This window comes from Ahaetulla prasina, chromosome 1 (genome assembly GCF_028640845.1).
Source record: "Ahaetulla prasina isolate Xishuangbanna chromosome 1, ASM2864084v1, whole genome shotgun sequence".
Lineage (NCBI taxonomy): Eukaryota > Metazoa > Chordata > Lepidosauria > Squamata > Colubridae > Ahaetulla > Ahaetulla prasina.
In genome coordinates this window covers 217180222-217205618 of record NC_080539.1, presented here as the reverse complement: position 1 = coordinate 217205618, position 25397 = coordinate 217180222, and the positions used below count along the sequence as shown (strand labels likewise).

At 38.1% G+C, this 25397-nt stretch overlaps 1 protein-coding gene across 6 annotated transcripts; it reads left to right on the top strand.

Annotated features, from left to right (window-relative positions):
* Positions 1 to 429: 429 nt before the first annotated feature.
* DCAF17 (DDB1 and CUL4 associated factor 17) lies at positions 430 to 24755 on the top strand. Of its 6 annotated transcripts, none has more exons than XM_058190725.1 (15): positions 430 to 508; positions 1902 to 2128; positions 3525 to 3628; positions 5297 to 5387; positions 7953 to 8089; positions 10576 to 10654; positions 11352 to 11441; positions 11897 to 12004; positions 12634 to 12739; positions 16781 to 16923; positions 17893 to 18002; positions 19114 to 19198; positions 19653 to 19736; positions 22398 to 22553; positions 23642 to 24755. In XM_058190725.1, exons 2-15 carry the CDS (start codon positions 1958 to 1960, stop codon positions 23816 to 23818), a joined length of 1641 nt encoding a protein of 546 aa, XP_058046708.1. In that variant the 5' UTR covers positions 430 to 508; positions 1902 to 1957; the 3' UTR covers positions 23819 to 24755. The 6 variants fall into 6 exon arrangements, with proteins under 6 accessions (XP_058046708.1, XP_058046734.1, XP_058046741.1 ...); XM_058190737.1 differs by having other exon boundaries at positions 499 to 630; XM_058190743.1 differs by lacking the exon at positions 430 to 508 and adding an exon at positions 699 to 1017.
* The last annotated feature ends 642 nt before the right edge of the window (positions 24756 to 25397 follow it).

Below are 25397 nucleotides of genomic sequence, written 5' to 3'. Positions count from 1 at the left end.
TACTGTTCGGATCTTTTCCCACTTTCTTTCTGCATTGAATTGCAAGCGATTTCAATTCTTTCGGGGAGGGGGGGGAAAATGCTTTTGAAGGTGGGGAGCGGAGCATACTTTTCAAAAGGGAATTGCCCTCTGCAGTCCAGAGAACGTTTCAGATAACTCTTAATCGGGCGTCTCCTCTAATCCCATCGCTCTCTTTAATAATAGCGAAAGAATTCCGGACATGGCTAAAAGAAAAAAAAAAAAGGCACAGCAAATGAAAGCGCGGCACGTGCACGATGCCTCAAAAGGCTCCTCCTGCTGACTATTACAAAGCACCACAACATCCAACTTCGTCACGTTTTCTACCCCCGCCCCCCCCCCGCACCCGACGAGCACAGCACCCGGGCCATGCTTCGTGACGTGCGCGACGGGGGGGGGGAAGGGCCATCCCGAGTTTTACGTAAGAAGGAAGCGGTGCATTTTGGGGATTGTAGGCATTCTAGACGTCGAGGCCGCCCGCGCTGAGATGGTGAGATAGGGAATCGTTGTTCCAGGTCGAGAATACAGAGCGGCTGCAGGACGTGGGAGCGGGGAAGCCAGCCGGGCCTTTTAATTGCGGCTGTTTTGGAGGATTTGGTATTGGTATCGGAGGTTAGGCGGAGGCGGTGGTTTGCTTTCTATATATTGTTCCGCTAAGAGGGATTTTAGGCATTTCCCCCCCCCCACCCTGAGATTTTCCATAAACCCGCTTTTCATTTACTCCGCATGGCAGATGATTCAGAAAAAAAGTGCCTCCGAATAAGCCTTCTTGGCGACACCGTATTCCGTGTTACAAATAGGCAGCAATGCAGAGTCTGTAACGCAGCCTAAAGTTTTTTATTTATTTTTATTTATTTATTTATTTTGTCACAACAATATATGTAGGTATCATACAAAAAGATTATATAGTATATAAACATTTATATGAGTAAATATAAGGAGGTATAAGCATATATATATATATAGGAAGAAGAAAAGAAAAACAATAGGACAGGAACGGTAAGCACGTTTGTGCGCTTATGCACGCCCCTTAGGAATGGGGTGAGGTCAATAGTAGAAAGTTAGGTGGAAGGAAGGAAGTCCCTGATGAGCTCTGCATTCAGGATTTTTTACTCGGCAGATAACAGCGAGGACGGCGGCTTTAAGAATACAGCAGGGCTTTAAAGATATATTCTGTTCAAAGGATTACAAAATTAAGTTCTTCCGTGACTTAAAGTTAAGGCGAGAGAAGAGTTTCTAGCTAGAAATCCATGCGTGTTTGAGAATTATAAGTAGATGGTGCTTAAGGGGTTTGCCAACTGTAATAATATAATTTGTGTTATATTCTGATGTGAAGTCTGTTGGGAAACATGAATATTTGGCCTTTTCTTATCTGTTGCTGGCCAAATATAAATTGGGCTTCAAATTCTATTCAAATTCAAATTTCCCAGCCTTTCAGTTCTCATACTTTTCATGTTGAAAGCCAAAACTTTGGTGGGCCCCATATTAAGAAAAGCTGCTTGTTGAGCATAATTCTGGAAATAATCACGGCTCTCATACTCTGGATAGTACACGTAGTTACAACCACAGCTACCAAGCATCTGGATTTTAAACGTGTGACCATGGGGATGTTGCAGCGGTCCTAAGTCATTTTTTTCAGTGCTATTGTAACTTAGAACAGTCACTAAATGAACGGTTGTAAGCCAAGGATTACCTGTAATGCAAAACTACTCAGAAAGACCCATTAAAATTTACCTGGGACATTTTTCTAAACAAACATAAAACTGTAACTTTAAGCTGCAATTCTAAATTATATAAGAATGTATATCTCAGCAAAGTATTCTGAAAGTAATAATTTCCATTGGGAAGAAACTGAAAGGCAACCTGTATTCTCTTCTATTTAGATGGTTACTGTTTTCCGAATAGACTATCCAAACCAGAAATTGGAATTCTTATCAAAATGTCTTCTGATTCATCTTCATCTGCCCCAGCAAAAAACACTTCTTCTGTTGCATTTGATATCCACAATATCTCCTGTCTACTAACTAGAAGATCACAGGGATTTTATAACAAAGATGCTGGAACTGTTTATAGGAAAAACATGAGTCTCTTGAGGAAGCTAATATGCCAGGTAACAGTTATGGGAATTCTTCATATGCAGTACATCTTATAGCTCAATCTATAACAGGTTTCTTGTCAACTTCTGCATAGAAACCTAGAATAAATTTCATATGTAGATCACAAATTTGTGATTAAGTATGGGTTTAATGCTGTTGCCTACACGTGTATGTTTACTAAAAATAAAAGCATGAAGTGGTTCTAAAGGAAATATTTTTTCAGTGATTATTAATGCAATCAAGACTACAGATTTAGTACTTCGTACTAAAAATTCCAAACAAATCTCTCAGTCCATTCCTATATATAGCTACTTAGAAATAAACCTTGTAGAATTAGATGAGATTTATTTTCCGGTAGGCTTGTAGCTTTATTGACTCTTGTGGGTTTTTTCAAAGGTTGCTGCAATTCAGTCCTGTACAGTACATCATTATTCAGAAATGAACCCTACTTTGATCAATCTAATTACTTCTACTTAATCATGCATAGGAGTGAAGCTAATGTTATATGAGTCCCTGGAAAGGTACCATACCATTGCTTACATTGTTAGATTTATTATTTATATGAGATGTGGTTATAGCATAAACGGGCTCAGAGAAATTGCAAAATCAATTAAGCTTCAAAGTTCCAATATGTGCCAATATGACATCTCAAATAAAATGGAACTTTGAGGAACTTCAGGCCTCGGGGTCTTATTTCATTGGGGGTGTTACTTGGAACCCTGACATTAAGATTGTATAGTTGCACCTTATATTTGAAGTTAGAAAATAGTTATATTATCTTCCATCTTTGATGCAAGGTGTAGAAATGATTTTCTTAGTTGCTAGTTTATTTTTGCCATAATTAAGATATGCTTAGCACACCTCAGAGTTTAATTGGAATTACTACTTTTATCTATGGAGAAATTAAGAAAGAGAAAAATATATAATTGTTTTTAAAATGAATAGAGTGCATGTTTAACATTTTGTTTTAATTTATAAATCAATATAAGTAAATAAATTTAAGGCATTTCTTCTTTAAATATCAAGTGAGTTTTAAAAAGTCAAGATTTCTTTGATGGGAGAATGCCTTCAAATCAATCTTAACTCTTGGTGACTCCCTGGTCAATTCCCTGCAGTTTTCTTGGCAAGAATTAGGAACTGGTTTGCCATTTCCTTCCTTCCTAGGGCTGAGAGAGAACGACCGGCCCAAAGTCACCTAACTACTTTTATCATTCAAATAAGTTCTATTTTTGTAAATAGCTGGTTTTCTAGAAATATCTATTGTGACAGGTAAAATACCTATTACATTTATGACATAGTACTAAAAATGATTACCTTTTGCAGCAAGTTACTATGAAGATAACTGTCATGAATAATTTAAATAAGTATTTTAAGCCCAATCTTTTTATAACTCGTTATCGTTTATTTCAGGAGACAACAACATTCAAGAACGTTTGGACTATACAGTCTTCATCTCCAATTTCTTATCACAGTGGAAAAATTTATCTTGACAATTACCGGCGTTGTGTGAGCTGGTAATTATTCTCTTTAAAAACCTTCTCCGTTTCCTTTTAGAAAATATTGTAAAGAGATATTTATCTTTTTCTGAGTAATTTATTAATTTTAAATGATAACATTTAAACAGTACAATATTGGTAAAGGTAAAGGTTCCCCTTGCACATATATGCTAGTCGTTCCCGACTCTAGGGGGTGGTGCTCATCTCCGTTTCAAAGCCGAAGAGCCAGCGCTGTCCGAAGACGTCTCCGTGGTCATGTGGCCGGCATGACTCAATGCCAAAGGCACACGGAATGCTGTTACCTTCCTGCTCACCCCGTTACGCAGCACTAGGGATTCGAACCGCTGAACTGCCAACCTTTTGATCAACAAGCTCAGCGTCTTACCCACTAAGTCACCACGTTCCTTATACAATATTAATAATATCTAGCTGTTCACAGAGGCATAGTGTTTGGGATAAAATTGGGTGAGATGGCAATTCTATAGAGCTGAAGCCTGACTTACCTACTTGGAAAGGTTCTGTTTATTTGATATGACTCATGCCTAAAACTACAGATCTTTGTTTTTAATTATTTTTAACTTTTCTAGTTTTAGCTTGGGCTTTCTGTTTTATTATAAATCGCCAAAAGACCTCAATAGCTAGTGGTAAGGTAAAGGTAAAGTTAAAGGTTCCCCCGCACATGCATGCTAGTCGTTTCTGGCTCTAGGGGGCAGTGCTCATCTCCGTTTCTAAGCCAAAGAGCCAGCGCTGTCCGAAGATGTCTTCGTGGTTATGTGGCCAGCATGACTAAACACCGAAGGCGCACAGAACGCTGTTACCTTCCCACCAAAGTGGTCCATATTTTTCTACTTGCATTTTTTGTGCTTTCGAACTGCTAGGTTGGCAGAAGCTGTGACAAGTAACGGGAACTCACCCCGTTACACCGCACTAGGGATTCGAACCGTTGAACTGCCAACCTTCTGATCGACAAGCTCAGCGTCTTAGCCACTGAGCCACTGCATCCCTAGCTAGTGGTACATTACATTAAATAAAAAGTAACAAATTAATATCCTGGTATTTGTCTCTGGTAATGCCAAATCGGGCAGAACCTGACCAGGGACTTTTTGGCCAAGGTGGCCCTGAGCCGTGATGGAGAAACATGAGAAAGCAAAACTGAAATAATTGCAGACCTCTGGTAATGATGAAGGTTAGTATCACAGACTGGAACGGGGAAGATCCTGAATGCTGGGCACTACGAAGATTTAGTAACAATTTAGAATAGTTCAATCACGGAATTCATCCTCATCAGATGTCATGATAGCTACCAATGTAGATGGCTTTAAAGGGCAGTTGGACATATTCGGGAAAGGGATATCATGGGCTATATCCTTGTTTCAGAATTCCCAAATACCAGTTGCTGTGATGCTAAAATGAGAGATTAAATGCTCGTTTGCAGGCTGTGAGTTTTCTGGATGAATCTGCTTGGGCACCATGTCTTCTCACATTTTACTACTTCACAATGGGACTTATTTAGTTTGGTTTAGCATGTTGTTATGCCCATATAAACCTTAGGTGACACAGCATGTTAGCCAAGATAGGACTGTTGCCTATTCTAACAGTGTGCTTACGGTCTTAGTAAATAAGCAGGACTGTTTGAATAATAGAAAGGGATATATTTTAATTTCCTCCTCCTTTTGTCTCTGTCAGCATTACACCAGAGCCAAGAACGATTTATCAAATGCCAGGATGGCCTACCTCAGAAAAAATAGAAGATGCTTTATTATTGGAATGCCCAGTGGTAAGATTTTTTAAAAAAATAACTGCTGAGTATGACAAGTAATTGATATCCTTGTGTCATATCCAAAATATGCTCCCTTATTTTTTCTTAGTTACAAGCTGAAGTTCACTGAACAAATTCAGTGAATTCTCAGAAGCATCATTTGATGAATGAAAGCAGCATTTTAATACCTAGTTTACCTATTTGGTATTACCCTGTTACCTATTTACATGTACCTGCTGTTAGTTGGGGTCAAATATGTGATGTGTGAAAGCTAAAAGATGATAGATTAGATTGATAGATGATAGAGAGAGAGAGAGAGAGAGAGAGAGAGAGAGAGAGAGATAATTTTCAGGGATATGGTTGGATAAAACAATCAGTTACCCAACTCGAGTTTAGAAGAGGCTACAATATTTAGCTACTTTCCTAATATTCTGTTGTGCTGTCAGAATATATATATAAATTACAGGAAGATGCAAATACATTTGACAAAGTGCAATCCAAAATCTTTTGTGAATTCATACAACCTTAAGATGCTCCAGGTTTGAAATCTGATTACTATGTGAAGTATTATGGTTTGATAGTGCTTGGGGTAGTAAACTACATATAATAAAGGATAGACCCAGATTGTTGAGAGAACTGGGGGCAGCGAGCCCCCCCCCCCCTTTGCCCCACTGCTGCAGCAAGGACAGATGGGAAGAATGGAGAGGAGAATCACAGATTGTTCCCTACTGCCACTGCAATAATGGACCTGGGCCCAAGAGGGAATGGAGGGAGTGGTTAAAGCAAGTATTGGAGAAGCCACCAGAATCACCAAAGACACTGCTTCTGGCCTCTGGTCCAGGCCTTACTTACCCCATTTCCTGGCAATCTGTAGCAGCTACAACTCCTCCCAATTTCCTGGTGTTAAATTCTACACTATTTGTTCATGACTTCTATAAGGTTCTTCCTGTATAACTAGATTGACTGAATGTCTAGGACAAGGATTGGGAAGCCCTGCAGGAACTGTGGGCCCCAAACTAGTTACTTCACCTGGCTCTAGCACTTATTATGTCCCTGATAGCAAGGAAAAGCAGTGCTCAGTGTTGGAAAAGTAGAGTTATTCTAGATTTAGAGTTTTGGATTACAGATACAGTACCTGTTTTTGAGTGGGCTTTTTGTCAACATCCTGGAAGGAATGATAAATACTTTATGCATCAGAGTTTAATAATATGATTTAAAATTATAAATTGTATTAATGGGGTTATTAATAATATGGAAGTTTTGTGTGGGTTTTTCCTTTTAGAACATTTAAGCAACGTGTTAAATTATTTAAATGAAAATAACTTTTAAGGAACGAGTCCTTCAGGATATTTTGAAATACAGCTCACTTGCTATTGCTTGTGTTAGCTGGGCCATTCCACAACATCTGGAGGGCCAAAAGATTGTGCTTGCCTGCTTTGGTGAATGTATCTGGATGATTTTTGCACAGGGTGGTGAACTATCAGTGGCATCTCTTATCAAAATGAAGGCCTATAGGAGTACAGGTAGTCCTCGACTTGCAACCAGAAATGAGCCCAAAATTTTTGTTGCTAAGTGAAACATTTGTTAAGTGAATTTTGCCCCATTTTACGACTTTTCATGCCACAGCGGTTAAGTGAATCAGTGCAGTTGTTAAGTTAGTAACATGGTGGTTAAATGAATCTGGCTCCCCCATTGACAAAAGGGGATCACATGACCCCAGGACACTGCAACAGTCATAAATATGAGTCAGTTGCTAAGCATCTCAATTTTGATTACGTGACTTTGGGGATGCTGCAACAGTCGTAAATATGAAAAACGGTCATAAGTCCCTTTTTTCAGTGCTGTTGTAACTTTGACTGGTCACTAAATGAACTGCTATAAAGTCGAGGACTACCTCTAAAAGGCATTCCCCCAACTGGCGCTACAGGTAGTCCTTGACTTGCAACAATTTTTCTTTAGCAACCGTTTGAAGTTAAAACAGCACTAACAAAGTGACTTACAACCAGCCTCGCTCTTATGACCATCATACCATCCTCGTGGTCACAGGATCAGAATTTGAGCAGCTGGCTACTTACGTTTGCAGCATCCCCGGTCAATGTTATTGTCATTTGCAGCCTTCCCATCCCACCGTTCCAACAAGTAAAAGTCAATGGGGAGAGCGAGATTCAATTAACAATTGCATTTTTCACTTATTATTTATTTATTTAATTTATTTTATTAATCATACTTTTATAACGCACCATCTCCCGTAGGACTCAGGGCGGTTCACAGGCATATTAAAAAACAATATAATAAATAAGCATTAAAAACCCAATTAAACAACAGCAACTTAACAACAGCAATGATTTGCTTAACAATTGCGACCAAAAAAAGATTGTAAAATTGGGCACCACTAGTCTTAACAACCGTCTTGCTTAACAATGGAAATTCTGACCCCCATCTGTGGTCATAAGTCAAGGACTACCTGTACACGAATGCAGCCAGTTGTAGTTTATACAGTAAACTGTAGCTTAGAGAACCGTGGTGTAGCATGACATGTGACCTTTCTCTGAATTTTATAGAGCTAAAGTCCTTTTAATGCAGGGGGAAGTGTTGGCCAAGCCTTCGGACTACAAGCCTTCCTGGGCAGCTGTGACTGCTCACAACTGGCTTTTCCGCCTGTCTGCAAATTCAGGAGAGATACTTGAAAAGGTGTACCTTGCTTCCCACTGCAAATTCAGGTAATCAAGGTATGCTTGATATAACGCTGTATGGGTGTGTTAAAAGAAATGGAACTCTTCATGTTTCTGAAAAGCAACCCGGTCTAGTTTCAGTTGCTTTAAAATGTAACCCTAAAGAGTACAACCCATTGTACTCATTAGACGACTTCTTAGATTTTTTTCAGGTTAATTATAGGCAGGGGTGAAATGCTCCTGGTTCGGACCGGATCGTCCGATCTGGTAGCGACGGCAGTGGGTGGTTCGGAGAACCGGTAGCTAAAATGCCCAGCTGAGCCACACGATCATCATTGGGGTTTTTTTTTATTTTAAAAAGCAGTTTTTCTTTGGCCGAAAACTGCTTTTAAAAGTAAAAAAAAATAGCTTCTGATGATCACGCGGCTCAGCTGGGATCATCAGAGCCTTTTAAAAGCATTTTTTCTACAACCTATTCAGCCGAAGAGGTTGTAAAAAAATGTTTTTAACAGGCTCTGGTGATCCCAGCTGAGTTGCCTGATTTCCAGAGCCTTTTAAAAGGAGGGTTTTTTTGCCTTTAAAAGAAAAGAAAAGCTTCTGACGATCAGGCAACTCAGCTGGGATCACCAGAGCCTTTTAAAAGCATTTTTTCTACAAGCTCTTCGGCCGAAAAGGTTGTAGAAAAAATGTTTTTAAAATAAAAAAAAAAAAGTTGGCCACGCCCGCCCAGTCACATTACCACCACCACCAAGCCCACAGAACCGGTAGTAACAGTGGTTACATTTCACCACTGACTATAGGCATGTCTCTTCCCAATTGTCTCTACCTTTCCTACTTGATCTGGCAGAAGAGATGGGCTTTGGGGGCTGTCGGCTTAGCAACCGAGAAAGTAGGCTTTTTCTCCCATACAGTACTGTCTTTTTTTTTTTGGAGGGGGGAATATCATCCCCCTAAGATGACTTTAGTCCTGTTCCTGTTACCCTTCAATTAAGTTTTGTGCCTGAGCCTGGGACCCTGAACATGTGATAGAGCCCATCTCCTGCTGAGTGAATAATTGGTTGGATAATGCACGACTGCCATGAGCTTTTTTTTTTTTTTTTTTTTTTTTTTTTTTTCATATTTATATACCGCCCTATCTCCCTAGGGACTCAGGGCGGTTCACAGGCAATTAAAAATACATATAAATACAAACTAAAATGACAATTAAAAAACTTATTCTATAGCCGAATTATTAAAAAACAGTATAAATAATAAAAACCCATTTAAAACCAGTAAATTTAAAATCTAATCCAGTCCCGCACAGATGAATAAGTGTGTTTTAAGCTCGCGACGAAAGGTTCGGAGGTCCGGAAGTTGACGAAGTCCTGGAGGGAGTTCGTTCCAGAGGGTGGGAGCCCCCACAGAGAAGGTCCTTCTCCTGGGTGTCGCCAGACGACACTGCCTAGCTGATGGCACCCTGAGGAGTCCCTCTCTGTGAGAGCGCACGGGTCGGTGAGAGGTATTCGGTAGCAGTAGGCGGTCCCGTAAATAGCCCGGCCCTATGCCATTTATTTGTTATGTTATTTATTGTACTGTAAACTATCTAAAGTCACATAGGATGGGCAGCTATTTCAAATACATTTTATTATTATGGTTGGTTGCACAGTCATCCAGATGTTTAGATTGGATCTGGCATTTTTGTCCACCTATCAAGTTCCTTCCAAGGACCTGGAAAAGCCTGATGCTGTTGTCTGTCAATGTTAAAAGTGTTGTCTCAGGATGTAAGCTGTTCCAAGTAAAGCTGCCTTTTGCAATTGACTGGGGATGGATTCTGCTTGTGGGTCTTTGAATTTTGTGATTTTCTCCAGTTTTTTTCTCTTCTCTTCTGCTGACTCCAGGTGCTGATTTTATCTTTGCTTTCTTTTGACACAGTCGGCATTATTATTAGACAACAGAATAGAAGATAATAGTGGGAGGACTGTGGCAAAAGTAACCAAAGACAGTATCAATGCAACCCATTGTAGGCTCCTTAGGTAGCTATCCTAAAACATATGGAGACCATCAGCAATGACAGAAATCACCATTGGACAATTGCAAACACAGCTTTACTCAGAACAGCTGATGTCCTGCAATACCTTTTAACAGTGTCGAACAACAACATTTGCCCATCTCAGGTTCTTGGTAAGGACTCAATACATGGATAATTATTATTATTATGGTAGTTTGTGTGCCTGCACTTTGGCCTACACTGACTTGAGAGTCCCTTTCACTGAAATCAAATGGCTATAATGACAAGTTTTGCACTCAGGATTAAGGTGTAAACTTTTAACACAGTGTAACTGTGTCATTATTTGATAGCAGAGTTGAAACCGCAGGAGGAAATACCTTCTTTGAATCAAACAAAGATACATTTCCAATTGTGTCTTTTCTCCAGCAGAAAACTCTCCTGGTTAAATCAAGCTTTTATTAGTTAAATAAAAGATTTTATTCCCAACTGGCTTTCTAAAAATACACTATAATTCTATTTTTATGAGTTTCCTCTTTATTTTTTATAGGTACTTAAGTTGGGACATGCCTCAAGAGATCATGGCAATAAAGTCAACTCAGCTAAAACTCCCAGCAGCTGCCCGACAGGTATGTTGATATGAAAGTGTTTATGACTGCTCTCTAAAAAGACTTCCATTGCGTTTTAGAGAAATAGACATGTTGCTTTCTTTTGCCACAGTCGTCATTATTATTAGACACAGAATAGAATCTTCATACTTTCCTAGTAACTGCATCTTTAAAGTACATAGACCCCTTGTAAATCTTTTTTGAAGTTAGCATACAGGTGACTGCTCCATGGTGTTGCAGTTTACTAACAATACGGTTGAGACCTTGCAAGCATGAGCCACATTTAGCCTTCCCCAATTTTAATCCCTGGACTTTTTAGGGATACCTTAAGTGGAAACTTAGTGGGCAGGTTATTTGTCATTTTGAAAGGTGGAAAAAAGATGAGTCCACATGTTTTATAAGTATTCTAGAAAAATAGGAAATGTAGCAATAGCACTTAGACTTACATACCTCTTCACAGTCCTTTACAGCCCTCCCTAAGCAGTTTACAGAGTCAACATGTTGCCCCCAACAATCTGGGTCCTCATTCTACCAACCTCGGAAGGATGGAAGGCTGAGTCAACCCTGAGCCTGGTGAGATTCAAACTGCCAAATTGCAGTCAGCTGGCAGTCAGCAGAAGTAGCCTGCAGTACCGCATTCAAACCACTGCGCCACCACCGCTCTTATGTACATATATGAATATCAGTTTTACACTATGTCTTGCATCTGTTTTCTTAGACAGGCATCCTGCAGTCTGTACTGTACTTTCTTGCTATATTCAGAGTTTGGCCACTTTCATTTGTGGGCATGCTGGAGCTTGACAAAAAGGTAAGTTTATTGTCTTAGCAATATTCTGCTCTTTACTAATACCTGAACATAGATCAGTATTCCAAGCCTTCCATTGTCCTGAATCAATTAGCAATAGCTTATTTAAATTTAATATTAACGTACCATCATTATTTTGCTTCCAGGAGAGAGGGACTATAGCTTAGTGGTGATTACATGCTCTCCATGCAGAAAGCCCCAGGTTCAGTTCCAGGCATCCCTCCTGAAAAGGCTCCTAGGATTGAGTGTGAAATACATGGAAAGAAATTGAGAGCTACTGAACAGCAGAGCAGATGGTCCTTAGCTAGATGGAAAATTGTGTAGTTTGGTAGAAAATAGCTACTGACATCCTCATACGGACAACTCTCTAGGTCATATTTTGTTATGAGTTGATCAGATGCGGGAATCCTCCAGTGATCGCTTGACTAATGCGATTTTTTTTCCCCTCCTCAAACCAGATCTTTGGAAATAGCATGGCAGATGTTTCAGTATCTCATGAAATGCTGATTGTAACACACAGCACAGGTCATGTCAGATTGTATAGCTTCCAGGCAATCTCTGAACGGGTAATAGCATACAATTACAATACTTTATTCATATATATATTTTTAGTATCACTATGAACTTATATGAGGTTTTTAAGTGCATTTTAACTTTTGCCACTGAGAGCATGGGGAGGCAATTTACAATCCACCTAGGCACTAACCAAAAAACCTGTTTGGATCCAAACTTAAGGGGAAAAAAGATGATTAAAAAACCACCTATTTTTTAATCTTTTTCTTTTTTTTTTGTTTCTATTATTCTATTCTGTTTTATTACATTTAAAGATTGCTTCATTTAATTGGGTTTCTTTTAGTGTATTTAGAAATGTTTTGTCAACATTTTTCATTTTTAACAATAAAATGCTTGGCTCCAAGCCAATGCAGTGTAGAGGACATACATTTAATTTAATCAGCAATGTACTATTGAAGATTATTTGACCATTTTAATTAAGAAACAAAGTATAATTTGACAATACAATTTGAGGATGCAATCTCATGCACACAAGTTATTCAGGAATAAATATAGGTAAATCCACACAAACAAGATACCGAGCATTTGTTATAAATCATCGTATATCTCTCTTAGATGTGTATGCAAGCACATTATATACTGTATGTGCAATAGAATTAATCAGATGTGATATTATTTTTAGTTCATGGAACACCCGGTGGATTTGGGACAGGAATACAGCTGGAATGGCAAAGTTGGGATTGTGGGAAAATACCCTTTTGGCATTCCGTGTAACATTAAAATAACAGGTATTTATAAAGGTGTATTGTTCATCAGCATAACTGGTTAGCTTTAGATTTTGTTTAAAAATGCTAGCAATCCCAGTTGGTTTTATAATCTGATGGTATTTTTATATATTGTTACATTATTCATATTAGCCCTTCCCAGTGTAATCCTATACACGAGTTAGCTCTTTGAATTCAGTGACAATCACTTCTAAGCAGGTGAATACAATAGTGTTGCAGCTGGGGAGGTGGTGGTGTTAAAAAGTGATGCAATTTTTTAAAAAGTTACACTGGCTAAACTATTAAAGTGATACAGTATTCTGCTGGTGTCCCACAGTGGGGAAGCCAGCAGGGAAGATTCCAAGTTGTTCTGGTTAAGTCTCTCTCCTTGCCTTTTCTTTCCTCACACGCACCAAGCTCTACTTCCCCCTTTGCTCACCCACCCATCCACCAAGCATCCTCCTTCTGTGGCCTTCCTGCATTCGCATTCACACATGTAAGCACCAGGACCCTCCTTGTCTGGCCTCCCTGTACTTACACACAAGCATGCATCCACCTCAAGCCCTCCCTCCCTGGCCGCTCTGCTCTTCCACATATATCCATGTTCACATCTCTCACCTTCTTTCCCTGGCTTCCCGGACTTCAACAGCATACCCTCCAACTTGTGCACACCCTGTGCCAGGTTTCCCCAGGCCTCCCCTACCTACCTGTGGCAATTTTGTGCTCCTTACCTGGGACTCCCTCCACTTCCCACTTAACAACCTGTGCTTCAACAGCCAGAACTGCCTGGATTGCCATCACTAGGCACTGCAGTCATGAGTCGTCATGCTCTACAGCTACAACCCCAGTCCCAGTTGCTATCATAACTCAAGCACAGCAGGGGTGGTTTCCACTTACCTTTGCTACCGGTTTGCAACAGGAGCGCTCGCGTGCGGCGCTTCTGCGCATGTGTAGAGCATCCGTGATGACCTCTGGGCAGGTGGGCGGAGCCTCCTGCCGCCGTTACTACCAGTTCACAAGATCCGGACCGAACCAGTAGCAACCCACCACTGGAGCACAGCCTGTATATGAAAAAACAACAGCGTGCACTACTGCAATAGTAATCATAATAGAAAAAGTAGATAAGGTTTAAATACCTATCTATAGAAAGTAAAAACGTACCGTGATTAAAAGAATCGTAACATAGGCACCAAATGAATTTCTTTGGGGAAAGCAATCTAAAAATGGGGCACTGATTTGAAAAATGCCCCTCTTTGTATCCATCTGTCCTACCTTAGGGGTGGGAGCAAGTAGGGACAAAGCAGGAGAGGCTGTTTCTAGACTTTGTAAGTTCTGTTTCTACACTTTGAAGTGGTTTCAGAAACTTAGTGGCAGTCAGTAAAGATGGCAAAGTCCTGGCATATGTAACATTAGCCAAATTAATTCAGCAGTCTCTGTTCTGAACTGTGTTCGGTGGGAGGCTCATTTCCAATGCATGGCAATAACCCAAGCTGCCTATATAGTTGGTTTCGAAAAATGCTATTTTCCAGACTCGTTTCTCCATCAAATTTTTTTTATTTGCATTTATATCCCGCCCTTCTCCGAAGACTCAGGGCGGCTTACACTATGTTAGCAATAGTCTTCATTCTATTTGTATATTTATATACAAAGTCAACTTATTGCCCCCAACAATCTGGGTCCTCATTTTACCTACGTTATAAAGGATGGAAGGCTGAGTCAACCTTGGGCCTGGTGGGACTAGAACCTGCAGTAATTGCAGGCAGCTGTTGTTAATAACAGACTGCATTAGCAGCCTGAGCCACAGAGGCCCCATCCATCTCTTCAAGAGATATTTTTTTTTGCAGTTTTTGTGTTAGCTAGTTATAAAGAGATAGAAGCCATATGTAGCTCACTAGTGTCAGAGTATGAATATTCATAAACTGGAATAGATCTGCCAATGAATAGGCATAGCAACTTAGTCAGCCAATGAGGGCTGTTTGGGAGCGGAGACAGGCTGGAGTCAGGGCATGTCTTAGTCTGCAGCTTCTGAGTCTGTGCAGAGAAACTGAAACTAGTCTGCTGCTGGAACTGAAAGCAATCTCTCCTCTGCCTGGAAATCTGCTGTTGGTATTGTAAATTTACTTCATGTATTATTGTGTATATAAAGAAGTTAATGAATCCTGCTGTATCAGTCTGTCTGTGTGTGCTTTCTGAATTTGATTTTTTCAAGAAACTCTGACAACTAGATATTACTAAACTCAGTTCCTGTCAATGGTAACTAGCTTAACAAAGTATAAAGGATGTTGGGAGTTGTACCACAACAGTATCTGAAGGATCACAGTTAATTTCTGTTATGCAATAATGCTCCTCTATAAGCTATTAATATTCCATTATGTTTTTAGCAGGACAGTTAAAAAACAATTTAGCTTAGCATATGTGTCTCCATATGTAGCATATGTATGTATATATGCACATGGGTAACATTAAAATAAATTGTTTTTACGTGGCTCTATTACGTGTGTTAATTCAATTTTTTAACAGAAAGAAATTATATTTTATATGTTTTTAATGTGTTTATATAGATCAAGTACAATAGCAACTATTCTGACTTTCAGGACAATTCCATTATTAAACAAGTTTTAGCAGCATTAATTATTTCCTTGAAAAGGATGCACTGAGTAATGCAGAACTATGTCACTACTTCCATTCTATTTCCAAGTCCCTGGATTTTACATATTCTAAGCCATAATATGGTTTGAGTTTAGCTTAATATGATATGCACGCTCAACAATGTATTTTTTAAGGTTTATGGCTTACCAGATTGTATGACTCAGGCCATTGTGGCTTCTTCAGCAAACCATCGTTTAAACTAAACAGAGCAAATTACGAAATCCCACTTACAAATATACCATATTTTTTACTCCATAAGACGTACTTTTTTTCCTCCAAAAAGTGGGTGGAAATATCTGTGCGTCTTATGGAAAAAATATGGGCAACAGGCAGCAGCAGCGAATGGCAGCAGTAAGCCCCGCTGCTTGGAACAGCTGATCAGCAGTATTGCGGGAGGCCGATCCAACCACCATCAGCTGCTCAGCGGCAAAAGCTCCAGCATCCCTCACCAGAGGCAGCAGACCCGGAGGAGGCAGGCTTTTTGCTGTTTGCTGCAAGGATGCTAGCCAGATGAATTACCGGATGGACCCTGGGAGGCAGAGACAAATTTTTTTGTCTTATTTTCTTCCTCTAAACCTAGGTGCGTCTTATAGTCAGGAGCGTCTTATGAAGCAAAAAATACAGTATTTGGAATTTAAATGAGCCTCTACTGTCATTTCTCTGGAGTTATTGTGCTGCAGTAGAATCAGGACAACAGGAGACATACAGCAATATATTTTTATTTTGGGGCTTCAAGACTTCATGAAGATGTTGGGTTTTTAGTAAAATTAAGAAACGTATCAAGAGTTTGCTTATCCTTATATTTTTATTAGCCTGGATTATTTTTGCATTTAAATATAAACTTTTATTATTAATGGAAATATTTGTTGTGTGCTTGGCAAAACATTTCTAATGTTTTTGATCACAGACTCTGGGTTATCTAAAATTTTCATAATTAAAGTCAATGAAGAAACACTTCGTATGAATATTGAAATTTTATATCGGTTTATCTGTCATGATTTCCCTTCCCAAATGTAGAAGTAGTAGAATTATGTGCTGAAAATGTTTTAGATATGATTAATAATTAATTTAGTTGGTGGCTATAGCGCACATATGTCTAGATAGCATAACTGCTTTTCCAATAATGCTGGAGTTTCTATTACTGTGTAATTTTTAATATTTCTTTATAATACTTACAGGAAATTGATTCCTTGAGCTGTTCATTAACTTACTCAGATAATCATTTGAGGTTTTTCTAATTGAATGCAAAGTAGCATGGTTTGTAATCATCACTGCATTATAAAGTACAGAACTGCATTTTTCTGCACTTAGTTCAAATTCAGAGGAAGGTTTTATTTTGATTGACAAGCAGAAGAACAAATGAAATATAGAGCTGCTCATGTGAATATATTTATTAATATTCAATTATTTTCACAGACACTCCAGATCTCCTTTTTGAAGTCTCATCCCTCGAGAGCGCATTTCAAATTGGAGGATATCCTTGGCATTATATCATTACACCTAACAAGAAGAGTCAAGAAGGAATCTTCCATGTTTGTTCTTTAAAAGACCATACTTTGGTAACATTCTAATGCTGTGAAGTACGCGATTCCCTCAGGAATGACAATAGAATCAAGTTAAATGTTTTTTTCTTAGATATTGCCTTTCATCAAACAGTTTTATTTAGGTGGTAACATAATATTGAAAGTTAATGACTGTCATAATATTGAAGTATTGGGCATGTACAAAATAATATGTGATCAAGTTGAGGATTTTTTGAATTTCGTTCTGAAAAAGATCCTGGAAGGCCATATCCCACTGAGGGGTATATCCAAAAGCATAGAGAACAAGACTAACAATTATGATCTTGATCTTCATTTCCCCTCCCCATCTGGAATCTATTCACTTATTCATATCTAGTCAGAAATAGGTCGCACTGAATTTAGTTGAGCACATTCCTGGAAAAGCGTGAGTAGAATGTTAATGTTAAAGAGGGAATTTAAATGTCAGTTGATCTCATTCCAATTCAGAATTGCATTTTCAGATGTCTCTACCCTCCCTTTAGATAAATCATATAGAAATATTGCTTTCCATTAACTGCAATTTTAGTTCTTCAGATCTTTGCAGAACTCTCCCTGCCCATGGCAGAAACATCTGCCATACTTAATTCTAACCAATAAGGAATTTAAAAGCTTAGTGAATTTGGAACAGGAGCAAGTGGGAGCAACAGTTCCAGAAGCAGAGCTAACAAAACATTCTAAAGATTTTTTTAAACATAGTGGAACACCAAAGAAGTCTAAATAAGAGCTGATAACCAATAGGTGAAATTGTGGGTTTGGGCTGGGAAAAAAGTGTCCAGATTCCTAAAATGCGAATAATCTTCTATATGCATAATTTCCCACAGCCCCTTTAAGAATATTGGAATGTGCAGATGATAAATTTTCTCACAGCTTTTGCTCTTTCAGTGTTACTTTAGATTTAAATGCTTAATCTTTAATACTTAAATGTTACTTTAGATTTAAATTTAAATCTAAATTCTATCGATTTAGGCAAAGAATGGCATACAGGATATGAAATGTTGTTCACTGGAACCTGACAGAATATCTTTCCACCCTGACAGTTCAGGAAGGATGCTACACGTCGGTCCAAATTTAATTAAGTAAGTGATTGCCGAAAACGACTTTGCATCAGGATGAGAGTAATTTGCTAGTTCTGTGTGGGATTGGCTGTTCAGATTGAATATCTGATCAGCAAAAGCTAGGAGCTACACCATGAGGTTGGGGTGGGCACAGGTGAACGAGAGCCACAGGTAATAAGGAATGGGCAAACTAACCCAGATGACAAAGCCAGGTCTTTTAAGGCCAGTAGAGTGAGGATAAGTCTGTGGGCTATGATGTTGCAGAGAAAGAGAGCCTTGACAGGAAAGGCTCTCTTTGGTCCTCCAGATAACACTCTGTCATAGGTGGCACCAGATCATACCTATACTACTGGATCTAACAGGACCTCTCTGGGGGGAGACAGTCCCATAAATAATTTGGTCCCAATCCATGAGGCTTATCCACAATTAAATTTATCTAGATTAGTATTGCTTTTTGAAAGTGGCTCTTTGGCCGAGATGATTTAAAACCTCACAAGTTTTAAAATAGGGCGAAACTCAACAACTGTCTTGCTTAGCAACAGAAATTTGGGGCTCAATTGTCCTCTATTTATGACCCCTATTTTAAAACCTTTCTTGTCACAGTTTATTTAAACCTTTCTTTAAAAGCTTTCTTCTCATAGTTAATGCAACACCGTAATTGTTAAGTTAGTAACACAGTTGTTAAGTGAATCTAGCTTCCTCATTGACTTTTCTTGTCAGAAGGTCACAAAAGGTGACCCCGGGACACTGTAACTGTTGTAAATATGAACCAGTTGCCAAGCACCCAAATTTGGATCCCACGACCTGCAACAGTCATATGAAGAATGGTGGTCACTTTTTTCAGTGCTGCTATAACTTCAAATGGTCACTAAACAAATCGTTGTAAGTCAAGGACTACCTGTATGCTATTACGTATGTTACTCTGAAGAAGCATCTCTAGCTCTTTCAAAAGATCCTTCTTGAAAAAAAGCAGCGTTTGGTTCCATCGTGCAGTAATTTGTTCAAATAACCACAACTTCATTTTCTACAAGGAATAAAAAGCAGTAAAAATTGGTACTTAGGGAGAAAGTACTTTCAGCTTTCCCCATTCTTGTGAATGTGATCGATCCCCATGGAGTTTTTCTTTCTACAGAGTTCTGAAGTTGAAGGAATCTGAAAGTGCCAAGCAGCAAAAAGTCACGGAAGATTTTATCATAGAAGCCAACAGGGAAAATAACGTGAGATTATAAAAAGAAAACTGGTTGAAACCATTATTCTTTAAGACAAATATATTTCATGGGGAGAGTTTCTGTTCCTGAGGCCTGAGTCAAACATTACATATATAATCATGGTTTATCAAATATATGACAGTTGGCTGGATTCATAAAACATACTAAGCACAAACCAAAACTTCCTAACCATGATGCCTGTCCTTTAACTCCTCCTGTTAAAGGATAAATTGTACAAGAGATGTAACATATCATAATAATTGTGGGTGGGGGGGGAGAATCCCCTTGCAGCTATATTTTCTATTTTCTGCAAGGTGATTTTTTAAAAAAATTCTCAGTTAAAGTTAGACTCTGTGTTCTAATAGAGGTAAAACAAATGCTCAGTTAGTGTTGTCCTTAGTTGATCATATGTCAAAACAGCACAAAAAACCCTCTCTTATCTTTGTATTTTTTCATAACAAAGGTGAACAACTCTGTAACAGTAACAGCATCTGGCCGAATAGTGAAGAAGCGTTTTAAATTATTGGATGATGATCCTGAGCAAGAGGTAAATTCAGTTTTAGATAGTTGGCAATCTTTCGATCCTGAATAAAGCAGTCAGAGCAATGACCCACATTGGCTGGGTAAAATTTGCATATGCCTACAAAATGTTTGTGTTTGTATGCCATAATTTCTTAATTGATATCTCCAGGAATATGTTGGGGGTTGCTGTCTCTTGCAGGAGAGAGAGAGAGAGAGGTCAAGCATTTTCATTTTATCGTTGACCTCTGATCTGGGAGGAATCTTTCTGTAAATTATTATTGTTAATAGGACTTAAAGAATGTGAGGACTGTTAAGTTCCTGGAAAGAGATGTGAGGAATGAACTTGGTTGTTGATTATCCACTTAATCTCGCAAGGTCTTGCCGAGACCAATTCTATGCTGTTGAAGAGCATGCAGGTCACAAAAAGATGATAAATAATGCAAAGAAAACAGTCGAGATCTGAGCTGAGCAATGTGTCCCTACATCATTAGCAATGTATTTTTGGAAACCATTTTTCACTTTCTATTAGGAACTGTAGCCGAGATGACACAGCCACAAGAATTCTAATTCCTCAGCTTCTGGAAACCATTTCCAGCCTTGTTTCCATGGAAATGAATATAGTTGGGGAGGGTGGGGGGTGAAAACATGGCAAGAACTGTTTGAGGCTTTTAGAATCTGTAATTCATTTATATTCAATTGCCAAATTTAAAAAAAGATCACAGAGAAGCAAGACCCCGAGTTTTAGCCAAAGCATACTTTTTCTTTGGTTTTTTACAGCCTTAAATTATATTTTACAAAAGGAAGTTGTTTAAAATACTTGCCTGTATTTAATTGGGGTGTATAAATGCAAAAATTTCTGCAGACCATTTTAGAATAAATCTTAAAACATGGGATGCCTATATGAGTTATCTGTGTGGTGATTTCATTGTTAGCAATTATGTACAGTTATTTATTTGGGTAGTTGCTGCATTGTTGTTTTTCCCAAAACATCTCTCCATATCTTAAGCTATCCATACATTGTAAATCAAATCCTGATTATGTCAGTCATTCTGTGCCCATCTTTTACTTAAGTGGGTTGTAAATGTTATCACACATAAAGGACCTAATGTGATGTTGAATTAGGAGCAGAAAGACCTACGATCTATCCCACGCTTAGTCATTGGAAACTCACTAAGTGACTTCAGATCCACCTCACAAGATTGTAGTGGTGAGGAAAAAAATAAGAAACTATGTATCTATGTCATAGGATAGAATTTTTTATTGGCCAAGTGTGATTGGACACACAAGGAATTTGTCTTGGTGCATACGCTCTCAGTGTACATAAAAGAAAAGTTCATCAAGAATCATAGGGTACAACACTTAATGATAGTCATAGAGTACAAACAAGCAATCAGGAAACAATATCAATATAAATCATAAAGATACGCAACAAAATTACAGTTATACAGTCATAAGTGGAAGGAGATGGGAGATGGGAACGATGAGAATATTAATAGTAGTGCAGACTTAGTAACTAGTTTGACAGTGTTGAGGGAATTATTTGTTTAGCAGAGTGATGGCGTTCAGGAAAAAACTGTTCTTGTATCTAGTTGGTCTGGTGTGCAGTGCTCTATAGCGTCATTTTGAGGGTAGGAGTTGAAACAGTTTATGTCCAGGATGTGAGGGGTCTGTAAATATTTTCACAGCCCTCTTTTTGACTCATGCAGTATACAGGTCCTCAATGGAAGGCAGGTTGGTAGCAATTGTTTTTTTGTTTTTTGCAGTTCTAATTATCCTCTGAAGTCTGTGTCTTGTCTTGTTGGGTTGCAGAACCAAACCAGACAGTTACAGAGGTGCAGGTGACAGACTCAATAATTCCTCTGTAGAACTGTATCAGCAGTTCCTTGGGCAGTTTGAGCTTTCTGAGTTGGCGCAGAAAGAAAATTCTTTGTTGTGCTTTTTTGATGATGTTTTGATGTTAGCTGTCTATTTTAGATCTTGCGATATGGTAGAACCTAGAAATTTTATGGTCTCTACTGTTGATATTATATTGTCTACTATTGTAAGAGTTGGAAGTATGGAAGGGTTTCTCCTAAAATCTACCACCATTTCTACGGTTTTGAGCGTGTTCAGTTCCCGATTGTTCCGGTCGCACCACAAGGCTTGTTGTTCAACCTCCCGTCTTTATGCAGATTCATCATTGTGTCGAATGAGACCGATCACTGTTGTGTCATCTGTGAACTTCAGTAGTTTAATAGATGGATCATTAAGAGATGCACTCATTGGTATACAGAGAGAAGTGGGGAGAGCACACAGTCTCATGTTGAATGCCTGAATGTCAGGATGCAAATTCACTAAATAAACTTGATAATGTACAAGTAGAAGCTCAGATGAGTGTCGCCTTGTTCATTGAAGTGGAGAGAGCCTATCTGCCCTCATTTGCCTTTCTACCCACACAATGTTTACACTAAGGCAACTGGAATTTAAGTTATTAAAGTCAACTGTAGAAATAATGCATCCTTCCTGAGATCTCAAGTAAACTGGATTGAAAATGTAAACTATGACCAGATGAATGAGAGTAAGCTTTTAAAAATTTAGGGAACTTTTCCTTGCTTTTATATTTTCTATATTGAAAATAGAAGATACTTTAAAATGTGACTAATGTGCCCACTGCTGGATTTTTTTATTTTCATTTTTTTGTGGCAAGACCTTCAAAATTGTCGACTATGAAGATGAACTAAACTTGCTATACGTTGTGGCTGTTACTCAGATAGGAGTTGATGGGGCAGCTCATCTTGATTTCCATTGTAATGAGCAGGGTATTCAGTTGAAGAGTTTTCCTTTTGTGGAGTCCTGGGATGTGGTAAGTATAATTTAGGTTTTCCTAATGTTCCTACTATCAACGTACTACAGTAACTTAGCTCTAATGACATGATACTGTCGAGCCATTTATACGTGCCATTCAAATGCTAAAGATAAAAATTTCAAGAAATGGGACAAGTTAAAGTAAAGGAGTTATAGAAAGATAATAATGCAGCAATTTGGAAATACACCCAATGAATTCCTGTTAGATCCATCTGATTTCTATCCAGAGCCGAGTTTTGTAGATTTAAATTGGCTGGTTGCTTTGAAGCTATGAGATACACACTTCCCTCCAAATAACCTTTCCAATTTAAAAATAAGTTTTAAGTATCTTTTTAAAAACAAAGTTGAACAGGTGTTTTTGATAATTGGATAAATGTATAAATGCCATTTTTTTTTAAAAAAAGTCCCCAGTCTGAAGAAAAGGGCAAAGCAAGCTTTTAAAGCTTTAATGTGGAAAAAAATATATGTCCACAACTGAAATTCAAACAAAAAATGGACTTACAATTATTCCAATTCTTGTGTGCATAATATTGGCAATGTGCGAAAAGCTGGCATTGTACAGAATGCCTAGGAAATCTATAGAATCGGTGATGTTTTTAGGCAAAGTATTGAATGTCTGTGTTATTTTAAAATGCTATACACTGTCCTAAGTATAATAATATATATAATACCTAGGTATTACACAGAATGACTATTTAGGCAAAGTATGAAAAAAAGAGTCAAGAAAAGGGTTAGGGCTAGCCTTTATTGTAAATGAAGAAATGCTATATATATGAAAATGAAAATGAAAGAATGCTACCATAGAAGATCTAGTAATTTACCAATAATCTGGAAGGTGATGTCATACAAAAATGTTTTATCATCACAAATAGTTTATGGGTCGTATAGATCAGGGGTCTCCAAGCTTGACAACTTTAAGCCTGGCAGACTTCAACTCCCAGAATTCCCCAACCAGCAAAGCTGGCTAGAGGATTTTGGGAGTTGAAGTCCGCCAGGCTTAAAGTTGCCAAGGTTGGAGACCCCTGGTATAGATGCATTCTCGCTATCATTTGAAGTGTAAATTATGTTTTTGTTCTCCTAATGCAGACATACAACCATGAAGTTCACTTTGATAGACATATAGTGCTGCACATACAACAAAAACCCCACAGGATGTTCAGCTGTCACATATACCAGATGACCTGCAATAGTGGAAAAGATGACAATATACAGAAAGGAAAAAGAAAAGGATGTGTTTGGTCGAAAACTGGGGGGAGATACTGAGTATTTTTAGATTTCACCTTGATTTGGAGACTTTGTTATGGACAGTATCTGAAGACATGCAAGTCTCTTTTTATGCAATGTAATAGTAAAAACTATTCTTCTTCTTTGTATAAATGTAATTCTTTTTTTAACTGCTTCTCAGCCTTTGGGCTAAGATCAAATGTACTGTAGTATAAATTATTTTAAATATTTATTTTAAAAAACATTCAAGTAGCAAAATTGTAAATTGCCACAGATGTGTATATATTTTTTCCCCTAAAATATAGCTGTTTTGTATTAATATTGCTGGGAGAACTGTGCAGAAAAGTCAAACTACATTTTTGCTGTCATTAAAAAATCGGAATTTAAATTGTGTTTAAATTCTACTCTATATGGAGCAAAGAATACTCTTCAGTTCGGTAGGGGCTTAATCGTGGTTACCTATGCCCTGTTACAGCTAGACATTGTATAAACGCTAACTGACAGGGTTGCACTTCTTCTAACAGGCAGAGAAGGAGCTGACCTTAGTTCTTCTGTCAGCAGATAAACTAATCACTTGCCAGTCATCTGAAGAAGATTGTCAAATGGGATTCTCTTTAGAAGTAATACTGTGTGCAGCAGTCCACTACTAAATGCCTAGGGGTGTATTACTATTTTACAGTTATGCAGAAATAGATTAAGAGTTAAGAATAGGCTGCTCATTCTCCTGCTGCATGGTTTTCCCAATATTTCCCAACAGGGATCCTGTTTTGGGAATTTCCGGGTTTTCTTTCTTTTTAAAAGAAAAAAAGAATCATTCCTGAAAGATGTTCCTGAGAATTAATTGTGTTTGATTTCCTCCCTACTGTCAGTGTTTTATTGAAAGATGTTCATTTATGTTAGAACATGTAAAACATTCTCACTTATTCATTTTAATATCCTGGCATTCTGGTGCTGAAAATAAATATTAATAGTCATAGATGTGATTTTCTTCATACAATATATTGTACAAACTTAGTCATTACATGTTGGTTTAATACCGTACAATAGATACATCACAGAATGGTACTGATAGTGATACTACCATACTTATTGAATTTATGGGTTTCAAATAGAAAAATACGATTTTCCACTTATAGTTTTATAAATTATTTAAACTTTATCCTGCCTTTTTATTTTTATAAGTAACTCAAGGCAGCAAACATATCCAATACTCCTTCCTCTTCCAATTTCCCACTCAACAACCTTGTGAGTTGGGTTGGGTTGGGAGAATATGACTGGCCTAAAGTCACCCAGCTGTCTGTTCATGTCTAAAAACAGGATTAGAACTCACAGTCTGCTGGCTTTTAGCCTAATGCCTTAACCACTAGACAAACTGTCTTTCTTCCTTTTTCTCTTCTATTAGCTAGAAAGATCAGAATGAAATCTATGAGGAACATATTTATTATAACCTTCTTTGCTCATCTTAAAATGAAGGAGAATTGCTAATGAATAGAAGAATAAAAATGTGTAATGTTATGCTAATTTATTATATTTATCAACTCAAATCAACTATTTAAAAATGCAAGTCAACTATGGACTAATCTAGCCTGCAATTCTGCTCAATGCGTTTTGTGGTTCT

Bases quoted from the DNA above. Each gene is read 5' to 3' on its own strand.
- DCAF17 (XM_058190725.1), top strand. From the start codon at position 1,958: ATGTCTTCTGATTCATCTTCATCTGCCCCAGCAAAAAACACTTCTTCT. The intron at 10,655-11,351 runs GTATGTTGATAT...CTGTTTTCTTAG, and splicing joins TCCCAGCAGCTGCCCGACAG to ACAGGCATCCTGCAGTCTGT. The intron at 11,442-11,896 runs GTAAGTTTATTG...TCCTCAAACCAG, and splicing joins TGCTGGAGCTTGACAAAAAG to ATCTTTGGAAATAGCATGGC.